The sequence below is a fragment of the Cebidichthys violaceus genome, unplaced genomic scaffold (genome assembly GCF_023349555.1).
Source record: "Cebidichthys violaceus isolate CVI_PGR_0920_01 unplaced genomic scaffold, fCebVio1.0.p SCAF_12, whole genome shotgun sequence".
NCBI classification, from domain to species: Eukaryota; Metazoa; Chordata; class Actinopteri; order Perciformes; family Stichaeidae; genus Cebidichthys; species Cebidichthys violaceus.
Genome location: NW_027176285.1, coordinates 11,775,420 through 11,791,933, shown reverse-complemented (window position 1 = coordinate 11,791,933; position 16,514 = coordinate 11,775,420). Strand labels below are relative to the sequence as shown.

Here is a 16,514-nt window from a genome sequence, read left to right as displayed (position 1 = left end):
CCATAAAGGTTGATAAACCAAATTATGAATTATATTTACACATATCTAAAACTGTATACAACAGTAATAAATCCTACCTTCATACATGATATTTTAGAGATTTAATTTAATGGTCATTTTGGGTGGTGGGAGGGTGACCGTGGCTAAGTGGAGAGCAGGGCCGCCTTTCAATCAGAGGGTCAGCGGTTCGATTCCCGGCTCCTGCTCTGCTAGTCTCATGTCAATGTCCTTGAGCAAGACACTTAACCCCAAATTGCTCCTGTAGCTGCGTCTACAGTGTGTAGATAGATACTGAAATGTAAGTCGCTTTGGATAAAAGCATCTGCTAAATGACAGTAATGTAATGTAAATGTAATTTTGGAAGCTTAGTTGGAGTGTTGTCGCTTCTTATATATAAGAAGGCTTTCTAATATTTTGTCCACCCCATTTATATCACACATACATATATTTGTATAAATGTATGTATGTATATGTATATGTATTTATATATTTGTATGTATGTGTGTGTGTGTGTGTGTGTGTGTGTGTGTGTGTGTGTGTGTATATATAGTCAGAGTATAGTATGTTGATGCAAGTCATAGTATAGTATTTCCCAAAAATCTTTGTAAGAAAGTCATAGTATATGTCGAAAAAAGTCATACTGTAGCATGTTGAAAAATGTAATTGTATAGAATGTCAAAAAATATCAAGAGAAAAGCCATTGTATAGTCATTTAAAAAATGGCATATGATAGTATGTCAAAAAATATAATATGTCGAAAGAGTCATATATTATGTCAAAAAAGGTTGAAAAAAGTCAGAATAATATGTCGAAAAAAGTCATAGTATACTACAATGCATCCGGAAAGTATTCAAGAACGAAAATATAACACATACATAAGTATTCACAGCCAAAAACGTCTATACTATGTCGAAAAAAGTCATAGTATAGTATGTTGAATAAAGTCATATATAGTACAGGGGTCTTCAACGTTTTTCAGGCCTGCTATCAACCTGAAGTGAAATTAGTTTGTGACTATGCACCGTTTCCTCTAAAATCAAATCTGAAATTAGACAAATTGTCTCATGAATGTGATTTGAAGTTGGCTCGTGAATGAGATTTTATGGCTAAGAATGCGTTTCATTTGCAACTGAGCTCTTGGTGTTTGGAGCTGTTTGGAGCTACACTACGCTAACCAAGGCAGCTACACGACAGGACACGCACAAGCTAAGTTAACTGATTTTGCGTCTTTACATCTGCAGTAGCTTTCTACAGTGTTCATTTGTCTATCGTGTCGTTTTTATGAATAATATGAATGGCTCGTGCTCTAGCGCCGCAGTGTTGCTGGATTGATTTGTTTCTTTGTTGTCATATAAATATATGTGACTGGTTCTTGTGAGTTTTTCTTGTCATTGTGTTAATTACATTGATTTGGACTCTATGCATTGTCCGTTAATTACGAAGCATCCCGTTATGCGCGGGGTTATTGTCTGGACAATTGAATCCGTTCGGGCTGTTGTTTCGCCGCTGAGCTAGTTAGCTTAGCCCCCCTGAAGACACGTGCGGTGCCGTAGCCTCAGCTGATTTTTGTTATTGTTCCGGGTTCAGAGGTCACAAAGCCTGTTGTCTGTTAAATTTAAGCTTCTGCATTTTCCAAATGCACTAGTATTATTCAAACGTATTGTTCGGTTCATAAGCCTCATACCGAACGGTTTAATACAAATACGTGTATTATTACACTCCTAGAAACAAATAACCATAGCTGTGGCGTCATAATGAGCTTATTAGGACATGGCTCAAGTCTAGTAGGACAGCACAGAAGGCCCAGGTATAAAATGCACGGTCCGCCACTGCAATTACGTTGTAAGTGTAACATTTTCATTGACACTCTCATAAAGGTGTTACATTAAAGTGTATGCAACACTGAGTACATAGTAATGGTGCACCACTTCTGCTTTTAGCTCTGTAGGGACAGGTGTCGTGTGAAATTGTATGTTGTAACTGATTTGTTTGTTTTTTAAATTGTTGTGTACATATATATGCATTGCCCAGAGATATGTATTATTTATTTGCCATGTTACAATGCAACATATTATTCCTCGTTGTTGAGGGTTTTTTTTCTGTGGGTGTGTATTGTGTTTTTGTTGCTGTTCGGTTTTGGAACTGAAGCCCGACGTGCAAGTTGTTATTTATTATTAATTTTGAACGTCAGTAAAGCTTTGCGAGTAAGAAGAAAGTGTTTTTGGAGAATGATCCAAGAAAAGATCAAACTTTATTAAGAGGGACATTGTTGTGCAGCAGCTGCAGTACAAACAAATGAGAAAGAGTGAAAATATAGTATAGAGTGAAAATATAGTATAGAGTGCAAATAAAAAAAAATTTAAACAATAAAGATGATCAAAAAGGGACTATTATCAGTATATGTCTCTCAAATCTCCCCCGACTTTATAAATCATTGGAGTGCTCTTTTTTAAACCCTAAATTAAAGGTGTAGATATACTGCAGGGTTTATATTTCTTCATAATCTAATTTAAAAGGCCCTAAAAACATTTTTTCTCAATCTGAGACTTTTTTTCGACATGTTATACTATGATTTTATTCAACATACTATAATATGAGTATGAGTAATAACCTTGTGTGTGGAAAAGGGAGATGATGTGTATTTCTGTGCACTGACATTTGTGGGGTTTGTGATGGAGTATAACTACATCTACTCGCAGTATTAGTGTCACTTTATGCTTCTATTCCTCTACATATCGGACGGATATATTGTACTTTTTATGCCACTAAATTTATCTGACAGCTTAAGTTACAAATTAAGATTTTTACACCACACAGATGAGGAGCTTATAAATAACAGCTGTTTGGTCAAAATCAGCTCCAGCTGAACCAACTACAACAGTAAAATCCTGCTTTTACATGAATGCATGAGTAATAATAATCTAATGATATAATATATAACAGTACACCAGTCACAGTTTGAATACTTTCATTACATTTTACCAATTATACTGACATACTTTTTCAATGCAGGACTTTATTTTTTTTCATGTTGAATTCATTATTAATTCATTACTACTTTTACTTCAGTAAATAATCCTCCACCGCTGGATCAGTGTCAGTATTAAAGCAGAAGATGAGTTTCTGACTGTTGGATGGATCAAATGACTGTGTGAAAGGTCGTCGCTCAGAGAGACGAAACCACATCTGAATCTGCAGCTCAGATTTAAGGAGTTTCAAAGCTTCTTTGTTTTTTTGCAGATTATTGTTTTTGTGCCTTTCTCTGCGTATCATGTACCATGTACCAGCACCACTTCCTGCCACAGGAACATCCACAGCAGACAAATAGGTCAGTATGTTATGTAGTATTACGGCTCTGTAATTCATCTCCTGCTACAATAAAGACTTTTAAATGTTGCACTTCTATTTCATACATCTATTTGCTTATATTAGTCCAAGTCCAAACACAATCTGTTATTACCAGAAACACATAAAATCACGTACATTTTATAGCAATAATCCAGATATGTGTATTCAGGAAAGAGGGACCCTTGCCCCTTGACTCTGGGACTGTGCTGAAATTAACAATAATCAAAGAGATTTTATCACTAAAGTTACCTTTTGACCCAAAGTGTATCCTGGTACCACATACATACGGAGAAGTAAACTAATTATTTATACAGTTTCTATAAGCAAGACGACTAATTGGCCACTCTACCAAAATGTTAACATGATGTTCATGGATTATTTTAATTAAAAAAAATTCTTCTTCCTTTTTTTAAAATTTAAAATTTTTTATTTTTTTCATTTTGTATTTATTTTTTGCAAGACAAGAGACAATACATAGACGTAACAACAAGACGACGACAAGAACAGTGAGATACAAGCCAGCAAACATCATATAGTCAGTGTATGGAAGAAGTGTGTGTGTGTGTGTGTGTGTGTGTGTGTGTGTGTGTGTGTGTGTGTGTGTGTGTGTGTGTGTGTGTGTGTGTGTGTGTGCGCGCGCGCGCGCGCGCCTTTTTAAAGAAAAAAACCAAAAGAAAGTACATAAATGAGGGAAAATTACATTAAAAAATATATATATATATGCATGTCATAATAAAAAAACAAAAACAAACAAAGCTTTTAAAGTAAACAAAGTCAGGGGCAGTATCGCCCCGTCCACTGGCAGCAAACCACGACCAGGGCACCGTCAGGGAGCTCCAGAACGGGACAGTAGGATCAGTCAGGCCGGGTCAACCGAGTTAAATATTATTTAGTTATTTACTCTATTTCCTTTTTTCTTTTACTTATTATTCTTTTCTTTTCTTTTACCTTATTCCCATTTTTCTATTTTTTTCCTTCATTTATTTATTTACTTTCTATCTTTTTTAAAAGACTGATCAGTCCAGCTCTGGGTCGCCCCCAGACCGATTGAGGAGGGGGCTGGCCCAGTGCGGGTCTGAGCCCCTTTCAAAAAAGAAACAGCTCCCAGACCCTAGGGAGGGGGCCTGTTCGTTTGAAGGGGCTTATTAGTCAGTTATATATGTATATAAAATACATATATTTGTGATATATTAACGGTGACCCAGCCTTCCATCCCCATACCACCCGCTCTAGAGGGAACCATCAGAATGCTCCGGTTTGAGCTGGAGCCACCAGGGAAGGGACGGAACACCGCTGGTTAACACAATGGTATGACAAAATGATATATATACACATATTTCTCCTTTCCTATAAAGAAAAATAGATAAACAAACAAAGAATGGTTGAGAGGTTGTGTATATTCCTTATTATAATTTTGTATACCTTTCTTTCTTCTCCCCCTTCCCTTCTCCCTTCCTTCCTTTCTTTATAATAATAATAACAGTAATTATAATAATAGTGATAATAATTATATGTAATTACAGCAACATCACAACAATATAACATTGTCAGAGATTCAAAAAAAAAAAAATACAAAGATATTATTCTCTGCGCAAAGAAGGTTCAATCATCACAACAGAATGTGTACAGTCTCAGTGAGGAAGAACCTCGAAAAAAAGTGAACAAGCTTTCTTTATACAGAATGAGCAAATGTGGGGGCCGATGGCCAACGTTACAGACATCTCAGTCTCAGACTGATGGGAACAACATTCAAAAACAAACGGCCAGCAACCAAAACAAGCAGCCCATGTCACAGTTCAGTCATCCAGCCATCAGTAATTTTCCATTGATCCTGCCTCTGCCCCACTCAACCTGTCAGCCACGCCCACCTCGTCAGTTCACTCCACTCACCTGTGCACACAGCTGCCTCTCATCACATGCAATCAGCCCAGCATATAGTCACCAGCTCCACACTCACTCCTTTGCCAGATTGTTCTTTGCCATGCGAGTCTTTCCAGCGTTCTCCTGCCTGTCTTCCCGGTACCGACCTCGCCTGTCCCTGATTCCCTGCTTCATCTGCCTCCTGGTTATTCGACCTAGCCTTCCGTCCCTGACCAAGAACTTTGCCTCTCCTCTCCTGATTCCTGTTTGCCGGTTTCTAAACCGTTTGCCTGTCTGCCGGAGTCTAAGTAAAACGTTGAACTTTCTACCTCTGTCTTCTGAGTCCTTTGTACTGCAATTGGGTCCATACACCACCCGTTACAGCCCAAAGGCCTCGGCATGAAACATTCTCACAGTTAGTTATCTATGTGAACAGGCAAGGGAGAATCCTTCTTCTGCACAACAGAGACACGGTGAAGTTCAACAAAGTCCAGAGCAAAATGACTTATGTATGAATACAATATACTGAGTAGAAATATATATACTACGTAAAAAATTACCATTACAGTGCATGCATGTACGTGTGCATGTGGGTGTTCCTGTATGCATGTACATGGGTTTCAATTGGTTGTCAGGCAAGAAAAACAACAAAACAAAGACAAAAATCAATAATGATAATAAATACATACAAATACGTATATATACATACACACACACACAAATACATATTATAACTATAATAATGATTTTATATATAATTATCACAAGTTATATATATATATATATATATATATATATATATATATATATATATATATATATATATATATATATATATATATATATATATAATAATGTTAAAAATGATCTGTTAAATGTTAAACATATATCTTTTTTATGTTGTTTTGCATAGTGCACTCGTGATTTGTACTCATTGTGCTCATATTAATGATGTGACTGCTATGAGAAATGAGTGTAGTAGAAGTGAATCATCAACCCGCAAACCCACTGTTGAACTTCATTTCTAACAAAGATGGTGACTTCCTGACATGGAAACTACACTGCGGTTTGTTTGAAGATGTTAAAATGCAGAGGTGGGGGCACATGATGCCATGGCACCTGTTTGGAAGATTTAATAATTTTCCAAAAGATTGACTAATATAATCACTGTCACTTACATCAGCAAAAACTGAATATTTGTATTTTTGTATCTGTGACAGCACGATACAACACGTTTTTAAACCACAATTTCTCTCCCCTTCCCCGCTTTCAAGTAACTAACTTAAAAACTGGATGACGTGGGGAAAGTTTACTGGCAGACGCATTCAATGCAAAACCACAAAACCTCACCTGCAGCAGCGAGTATCTTAAAGCAGCAAGCTGAATTGGTCTGAATTGGTTTCATTAAAAATAATAATTTCGGCAAACAAGAGAACAGCAATTCAAACGTTGTTTAAACCCATAAAGCCTTATTTTGAGGTTCTTGTTCTTGTCCACAGACACCGACGACATGGAGCTGAATGTGTCTAAAAGGATATACCTAATTTGTAATTAAATAAAGTACTGGATAATAGTTGGACCACCTTACATCGGCTACAAATTGCCAGATTAGGAACAGGCACTTTATTATTTCCTCTCATAGACAACATTTGATTTGTCTTGCTATTGTCTCGTGTCACATCACAACATGTTTGACTTGTTTTGTTTATCCTCATTGTCCAGAAATTAGTGGTGGTAGGTATTTATGTTCTATTTCCCTCGGGGGAAGTGTCACCTTCATGTGGTTCCTGATGTCGTCGTGTGTGTGTGTGTGTGTGTGTGTGTGTGTGTGTGTGTGTGTGTGTGTGTGTGTGTGTGTGTGTGTGTGTGTGTGTGTGTGTGTGTGTGTGTGTGAGAGAAGCCACAACCTACTATCAGGAAGCTGAGAAGCTGTGAAAAGAGATACGCTGGTACTGCAAAGCTCAGTCAGCCTGCTGGTGGGACAAGACTATCAACTAGAAGCGTCAGCGAAATCACTGACATCTCATATTCAAGCCTTCTTTAACACATCGAGACAATGAGCGACTTTGATCTAGCTCAAGCTTTAGACAGGTGAGTTCTTTCTGCCTAAACTTACATTATTTACTTTAAAACTTGTTGGAAAATCAAGATTACAAGAGAAAAGCCTGAAATAAAATGTGATTTTTAAGTAAATACTTGAAGCTGAGAGCATAAAGAGACATAATTTAGTGAATTTGAGTTCAGCGAGTGAATGTGAGTGAATGTGTCCTAAACGGAAACAGCAGTCTGTTGGACTGTTTCACTTCTCACTAACAAGAATTACTGAACACATGACGAAAAACGTCGACATCTGGCAGCGGTGGAATGTACATTTACTCGAATAGCAATTAAACTTGTGTATTTTTATGTTCTGCTACTTTATACTTCTCCTTGATTACATATCAGGTAAATATTGTACTTTTTACTACATCTTAGATGTACATATTGTACTTTTTACTAAACTTCTGAAAGTAATAACAGTTTTTCATCCCCTTCCTGTCCAGGTAAGACCTTGTATCTCCAGATGTGTTGATGTTGAATGTTTGTGCTAAACTGAAGGATGAAGTGTTCCTTTATGTGTTGATGTTGAATGTTTACTACTTATTCAGCTGAATAAACTCTTTAAAAAGCCTCTTGGATCAGATATAAAATGCATTGTCACAAAGCTGAAAACAGGCTGTTTGTTCTTTCTAGAGATACGTGGTTCTCACAGGACAGAGACGCTACAAACATATGATGATCTTATAGAATATGATGCATTGATGGAGATTAAACTAGTACTTTTACTGAAGTAAAGAATATGAATACTTCTTCCACTACTGGGAATTGGGCTCGGTAAACAGAAGCCTTGTAACTGCTTATTAAGAACATTTATGTTTTTGGTATTTGTTTAATATTTATCTGTTTTCTATTTCAGCTCACCCGACTGCTTTAACATGACGGTAAGACGATATATTATATTTTTATTAGAGAACATGCAAAACATAATTCACTATCTGTCATGTATTTTCACTCTCATACGCCTACATTTCTTTCAGATGTCCTCATCTGATATTATAAAGAATATATGTATGTGGGATGAGTATGTTTGTATGTATGAATACACTAAATGTATTTAATAGGGATCATGGTCATGTTGGTCATTGTGGTTTCTATCAGTCTGAGACCAAAATCTCTAACATTGACCCCTACCGTTGCTCCTTCTGTATAAAGAAAGCGCGTTGACTTTACACTTCCTCACTGAGACCGTACGCATTCTGTTGTGATGATTGAACCTTCTCTGCGCAGAGAATGAATACTAAAAAGACAACCTCTGGTTTTCGGTAGTTATTTCAGCATTAAAAGACTCACACAACGCGGCTATAGGATATTTTCCACCACACTACTTAATCCGATACACCTCTTACTTTTAACGCAATACTTTATCCAAATACTGAAGCTCCTGGTTCAAAAACATTCAATTTATAAGATTAAATTATTGATTTAATTGGGTGGATGAGACTCCTAAAACTGAAAGAGGAAAAAGTCTTTGGATACACACACAAAACACTTGTTAATTGGGTTAATTAATTGCTATTGTATGTGATTAGAGAGATTACACATCACTCAACAGTCTAAATGTATGTGAGGTTAATGATTTACAGTTTGTATAGAATAGAAATGTGTATATGCAAGAGTTCAAATACGATATGTGGAAGAGACATCACAAACTTTGTGACTCAGATAAGAGGAAGTACCTGCAGGAAGTGATGTGATGGTTTCTATTCTGTGTGTGTGTGTGTGTGTGTGTGTGTGTGTGTGTGTGTGTGTGTGTGTGTGTGTGTGTGTGTGTGTGTGTGTGTGTGCGTGCAGGAGGTTCAGGAGGAGATCATCAAACTCGACGAGGGACTGGATCTGGTGGTTTCCCACAACCCCAAAACGCTGAAGTCTGTCACCATCCTGCTGATGGGGGTGAACAGGATGAATTGCTCTCTAACTCGCTGTGGCTGGGGGCTCAGTGACGGCGAGCTCTGCAGCGCCATCATGCAGAGCCTGGTGACCGGTGGGTAACGAGATGCACTTATTTTTTTCTTCTTTTTTTAACATTATCAAACGTTATCCAGAGCCAAAGGCAACAGCTCAAAAGAAAGAGGTGGAAAAAAGTATTCAGATCTTTTACAATATTAATAAATATGTTTTATTTTAGTGTCTAAGCACCTGAAAATAAGAAGTGTTTTCGTTTAAGAATTTTTGTAGTTCTACACGCTTGGCACACTGTAGAAGTTTCAGTTGGTTGCAATCTGCAACCTCACCTCTAGATGTCGCCACTCTGGACCTTTGGAGGGATAGATGGATGGATGGATGGATAGATGGATGATAGATGGATGATAGATGGATGATAAATGGAAGGATGGATTCTTGGAGGAATGGATGGATGATAGACGGACGAACAGGCTTCTTTTTGTAGTCTGGATGCGATGACTTCAGCGTTCTAAAAGACTCTCTGCTCTCATCATTTGCCTCCATCATGTCTCTCCACAGAAACAATCATCACGATGACAGAGCGCTCATCCACGAGCCTGATGAGGAGATTCCAGCGTATCAGCAGCGAGGAGTTTTGCACTCTGTGTGACATTTCACAGAAAGACATCGTCCGAGCGTCTGGAGACATAAAACTACAGGCCATCACTCTGAAGGGAGGAAACTGTGAACGCAAAGGTACCTCAAAACTAGTTCTAAATGTACTTCACTTACTTTATTTAGTATTTCCAGTATTGCAACTTTATACAACATTTCAGAAGGACATATTGTACTTATTACTACATTTATTTGATACATTTTTACAGAAACGTGATGTACTTTGATGATATTATGCAGTACTATACTAATAATCTACCCAGTAGTATACAAAGTATCTAAAAGTTGCTCCACATTGATGAACTACAACATTAAAATACTCTTATATGGATTATTAGTGATAAAAACAGAATAATGTAATATTGAATAATAATAAAACACTTGCCATTCTCCAGAAAGAGTACTATAAGATTTGATAATTTAAGTATATTTTACTGATAATACTTCTGTACTTTTACTTAAGTGACTTAAGTGATTAAATGCAGGACTTGTCATAACGGAGTATTTTCGGACTGTGGTATTTCTACTTTCACTGAAGTAAAAGACCCGAGTACCAAAACAAGCATCAACACTGTGAAGTCTTTAAATAAACCTTAACATTCTGTCCTCTCTGTTTTCTCTCATCAGTGAGTTTTAAAGTGGCAAGGTACCTCAACCCGAGCGTCTCACCTGGAGACGCTCTGGTTGTCCTCCTGTCCATTACCAACAACCAGCACATCTCCTGCTGCATGGAGGACGGACAAGCTGTGCTGAAGCTGGAGGTAACACACACACACACACACACACACACACACACACACACACACAGACACAGACACACACACACACACACACACACACACACACACACACAGACACAGACACAGACACACACACACACACACACACACACACACACACACACACACACACACACATTTTGTTAATCATGATTAACATTTAATCTGTGTTGTGTCAGGAATGCTGTAAGCAAAAGTTACAAGACATCAGCGCCGATGAGGACATGGACCGGTTCCTCTTCTACAAGAGAACTACGGGAATCTCTCTGAACTCCTTTGAGTCCGTTAAGTGTAGCGGTTGGTTCATCAGCACTTCCTGTGAGGCTGAAAACGAGCCGGTGGAGATGTGCAGAGTGGACGCTGCCCGCCGCCTCACCTGCTTCAAACTAAACTAAAATGTATTGCTGTAGGACAGTTTGAATGTTTCCAGAAATATGCTGATTTATATTTTTACCTTTTATTCTGCTTCACCACCAGATGGAGCAACTGTCTGCTAATGTTCCCTCATCCTGTCTTTAATAACCCACTAAAAACAACATTTATACTCACTGACTAAATGTTTTGTACTAAATAAATTCATCTCCTTTAAAAGGGAAAGTTGTAACAGGATATTCCTCAAAATGTTTTCGCTTATTACTTGAATAAAGTTACATTTGTTTGCATAAATACGTCTTATGTGTGTTCTGTTTTGTTGAAACAGACATGAAACATTTAAACCAAGTTTAAGAAATGAATATTTTGTGTGTTTTTTGATGAAGTATTTTAGGTGTGTTCATGTACTCTAGTACTTTATTAAAAGTGTTTCCATGAAGGATATAAACGACATGTTAATCTTTGTTTTTATAAATCATACAGTCACAGCGATGCGTCAATAACGCAGTTTAATGAGAGGCCTTAAGATTCAAACTGATGCTCGATGTCATGTTATAACTGTCGAAATGACATAATCTATTCGTGTGACGAATTCAGATTGTGTGTAAACAACTCACAGATGTATTCAATGTCCATTTTGAGATAAATACTTAAACTTCTCTAATAAAAAGTAAAGAATTATGAGCTAGAAACTCAAATGTATTGAATTAAAAGTAAAAATGTAGACAAGACAAAATTATGATATAAAAACTCAAAGTCATCAGATAAAAACTATGAGTTTAAAGCTAAACTTTTGAAATTAAATAATTACATAATTGTCAGATTAAAAGTCAGTTGTCAGCTAAAAGTCAACATTTATTTTTTTTAAAAGTCAGAATTTTAAGATAAAAAGTCAAAAATACAAGATAAAAGTCAAAATAATAATTCAAAATGATGTAATGAAAGTTCAAATTATGAGAAAAAAGGCCAGACTCTTGAGATAAAAAGTCATAATTATGACATAGAAAGTCAAAACGTTTTGATTTGGAGGGTTAGGATTGATGACCAAACGCCACCAAACTGCTCCAGGAAGGAGAGCCGAGATTGATGCTAAGCTAACCCAACTAGGACCTGAGGCTACTCCACTACCCAGCATGCTCCTGGCTGTCTGATGTTTGGTCACAGAAGAATAAAATGGATCAAAACAACGTTCGTTGAGCATCCCTGTGTTGCATAATGACAACAAATGACCCTTGAATCCTTGAATAAACATTGGACCACACGACTTTACTTCTGGATCAGAACACAAAATATCCAATTATGTATTCATACGTCTGAGTCGGTCTGATTAAACAAACCAGATATAATGAGTTAATCACTGATCTGTAGCTGTGCTGGTCGGTTGATTATTTTTATTTTTTACATCTGTATAGAGTGAGGCTAACGGTTTCCCCCTGCTTCCAGTCTTTATGCTAAGCTAAGCTAACATGAAACTCAGAATTATGAGATAAAAAGTAATTAGATAAAAGTCACTCTATGACAGAAAAGTCATAGAGTGACTTTTTATTAGAGAAAAAGTTTAAATTGTTGGATTAAAAAGTCAACATTATCACAATTATCACAATTTATAAGATATAAAGTCAGAAGTTTGAGATAAAAAGTAAAAATTGTAAGATGAAAGCCACTAATTGTGAGATAGATTAAAAGTGAGATCTTAACTCTTGGGGAATAAATCAAATAATCATATTTCAGTCTGTTTCATATTCAGTTCTGTTCTGTTGATTTATTTTTACTTCCTCTTCACAGCTGGACAGATGTGTGTCCACTTGTTTATCATTGAGTGACGTACCAGAGAAACATGCATAACGTTAGTATATATGATATGTATGAATAACAGCCTGTGATCTGAAATTCACAGCAAGCTACAAATGAAATGTCAATCTGCACTTAACCAAAAAAAAAAGCCTTAAAAGAAACTCCGGCCAATCGGAGGCGGTCGAGAGGACGTCGACTCCCCCCTCATTGGTGCAGCCGGCTCGGGTTTGCATGGCGACACCTCGGGCTGTCTCCTCCACCTCGACCTCCCGACCAATCAGAGGCTCCGAGGCTCCGCGCTGCGTCCTGGGTGCGTAACGCATATTATGGAGCGATGTGCATTTAACTTTAAAGTGGGCAGAAAAATGGAAACCGAAGAGGTCAAGAAATGAAGAGGAAGAGGGGGGGGGGGGGGGCATGTCGGAGCATGCACGAGGCTCCGTCCTGCAGGACACATCTTTAAGGATGCAGACCGTCTTTAAAACGGTTGAATTAATCTTCTGCAGCTTTTATAATTGATGGACACGCAGCGGGAAAACCTTCACAATCCCCCCACCCATTCCTTGAGTTTTAGTGAATGCCTTAGTCAGTGTGTGTGAGTAAGAGGGACACACGTGTGTGTGTGTGTGTGTGTGTGTGTGTGTAAGAGGGACACACGTGTGTGTGTGTGTGTGTGTGTGTGTGTGTGTGTGTGTGTGTGTGTGTGTGTGTGTGTGTGTGTGTGTATAAACTCTGAAATCACGAGAAAACCTCACATCCCTGAAACTGCACACACACATTCGCATGTGAAGGAGTGCATGCCCGGTACTAAACCTATTGTGTGTGTGTGTGTGTGTGTGTGTGTGTGTGTGTGTGTGTGTGTGTGTGTGTGTGTGTGTCCCTCTGCCATGCACATTCCAGGCACATGGCAACAGAAGCTAAATATAGCCCCAGCAGCAGCAGCTCGGCCTCACAGCAGGATCATGCTTCCTTTCCTAACGTAGGATCCTCCCTGCCGCTGTTTCTTTGCTTCCTACAAACATGGGTTCCTCTCGTGCGCCCCCCCCCCCCCTTCCTTCATCCTCTGCAGATTCTCTCCTGTCTCTGTGCATCTTTTCTCTTATTCTTCAACCTGATTGTCTAATTTGTTGCTGCACATTAACACAAACACACACACATGATGGCAGTATGTTGTCAAATAATGTTCTAAATATCAATATTACATAATATTATAATGATCTCTTGAATCTGATAAATTCAGATAGTTGAATTGACTTAAATATGTGTAAAGAACTCTCAGATGTACGAGGTTCAATTTCTGCCAATGTCCATTTTGAGATAAATACCGATAATAAATACTACTTCTGCAATAAAAAGCACAAAATGATGAGATAGAAAGTCAAGTTTATTGAATAAAATTCACAATTTATGAAATAAAAAGTCAAAATTTAGACGTAGAAACTCAAAGTTATTTGTTGAAGTAAAATGCATGTAAGAAAAAAAGGTCAAAATTATGAGAAATTAGTAAATTGGTTGCAGAAAGAAGTCTGGTTGTATAGAAGTCTAGTCTAAAATGACTCTACTTCTCTATTGATTTATTCCCTCAGTAAACATTGTAAATATGAGTTTATGGTCTCAATCTCTAGTTTACAGTCTTCTTCAATACAGCATGATGTTCATTTAGTAATTTATGGTCCATTTAGAGTCAAACAGACCATAAAGCAGGGTATGATTTAGGGATGGGGCTACACAGTGATTGACAGGTCTCTACCAGAGACGGCATCTCTACATCACTCCTCCTCAGTCCAGATATGGAGAATAAAGAACAAAGACATCCATCAGTATCAGTCATTCCTCCTGTCCTCTGTCCTCTGTCTTCTTAGGTTTCACTTTTGTTTACATGTTCACAGATGTATTGCTAAAGTATTGGCTTTTTACTCGCAAATATTGTATTGCACGTAAAGTAACAAGTGTAGTTTCTGTCAACTTGAGTATCCTTCACTTCACGTGTGTGTGTCTATGTGTGTGTGTGTGTGTGTGTGTGTGTGTGTGTGTGTGTCTGCAGAACAGATTGCCAATTCACCCCCCTAAACGTTACACACTGTTCCTTTAAGTTAAGGATCCGAGTACCTCCACTGCTTGAGGGCCCGACACACACACAAACACACCCACACACATATTTATAGAAGTCAGCGATCGGACCGATCCTAGCATGATAGTAATGGACTGCTGGGAGTATAATCCAGGCTTGATTTGGCTCACTGCCTACTGAGGTATTACAGCGCTCACAGCCCCACGGTTCACTGCAGCGCTGCCCGGGAGGTGATGTGGTGGTGGGGAGGTCATCGGGGACACGGAGCTCTCCAGCTGCAGGAGATGAACACGTCGACAGTGAGAGGAATATTCATGGAGACTTTTGCTAAAGTGATAACGGATCTGTTGGGGATTTCTGCTTGTGCTAATTATGTCTGATACGTTCAGAGCTACAGTGTAGTTCTGATCCTCTATATGAACCGGTCTCAGTTTAGTCCTGATCCTCTATCAGACCTCCATCAGTACAGAGACCATCAGCGAGAAGATGGTCTATTTCTATAGAGTTATTCTTAATGCTCATCATCGGTGCCACTGGGTCAGATTCTGGTGAAACCAGATGAAATCATGCAGGTTCACCAGAAACTTCTTTAGCTCAGACTCCAGCAGAGACTAGTCCATCGTGGACAGACCCAGAGCCTCCAGCAGAGACTGGTCCACCGTGGACAGACCCAGAGCCTCCAGCAGAGACCGGTCCACTGTGGACAGACCCAGATCTTCCAGCAGAGACCGGTCCACCGTGGACAGACCCAGATCAACACTAAACAGAAAGTTCCTTGTAGTAACTTTAAGGAACAGTATTTAGCATTTAGGGGATCTTTTGGCAGAAATGGGATGTACTATTACTAAGTATGTTTTCTGTCTTGTATTTTCACCTGAAAATAAGAATTGTTAAGAATCTACATACGGAGTGTGTCCTCTTCACGGCGTCCTCCGTGTTTCTACAGTAGCCCAGAGCGGACAAACCAAAATAAACCAAACACATTACATTACGGTCATTTTAGCAGACGCTTTTATCCAAAGCGACTTACAATTCAGTATCTATCTACACACCATAGATGCAGCTACGGGAGCAATTTTGGGGTTAAGTGTCTTGCTCAAGGACACATTGACATGAGACTAGTAGAGCAGGAGCCTGGAATCGAACCACCGACCCTCTGATTGAAAGGCGGCCCTGCTCTCCACTTAGCCACGGTCACCCCAAACACTGGCTCTATAGAGAGCCATTTATGTTTTCACATCGTCCACCGTAGTTTTCTAAACACGCTTGGCACACGAGAGAAGTTTCAGTTGGCTGCAATCTGAAACATAACCACTATATGACGCCAAATCCTACTAGACATTTAAGTACTATTTTAAAGTACTTCCATTTCACACATTATATACTTGTACTCCAGAGCTTGACATTAAGCTTTTTCAGCCACTTGCCGGATGGCCAAACATACAAAAAAAGCATCTAAATGTTATCCTTTTACTTTGTTACTGTCATATATTCAAAGTCAAATGATTTGGATTTAAATTATTGTATTTTTATTTAAATATCTGTTTTGTTGATACATTGTTTGGGGCATTAGTAGTTTTAATGATGTATTATAAGTTGTGTCATAATTCTAATAAATCTAATTTCTATTTTAT

General features: G+C 38.2%; 1 protein-coding gene across 1 annotated transcript; it reads left to right on the top strand.

Annotated features, from left to right (window-relative positions):
- The first annotated feature begins 7,159 nt into the window (after nt 1–7,159).
- Nucleotides 7,160–11,320, top strand: il1b (interleukin 1, beta). Its single transcript, XM_068705571.1, has 6 exons — nt 7,160–7,299; nt 8,165–8,189; nt 9,100–9,289; nt 9,769–9,945; nt 10,492–10,625; nt 10,823–11,320. Exons 1-6 carry the CDS (start codon nt 7,265–7,267, stop codon nt 11,036–11,038), a joined length of 777 nt encoding a protein of 258 aa, XP_068561672.1. The 5' UTR covers nt 7,160–7,264; the 3' UTR covers nt 11,039–11,320.
- Nucleotides 11,321–16,514: the final 5,194 nt, after the last annotated feature.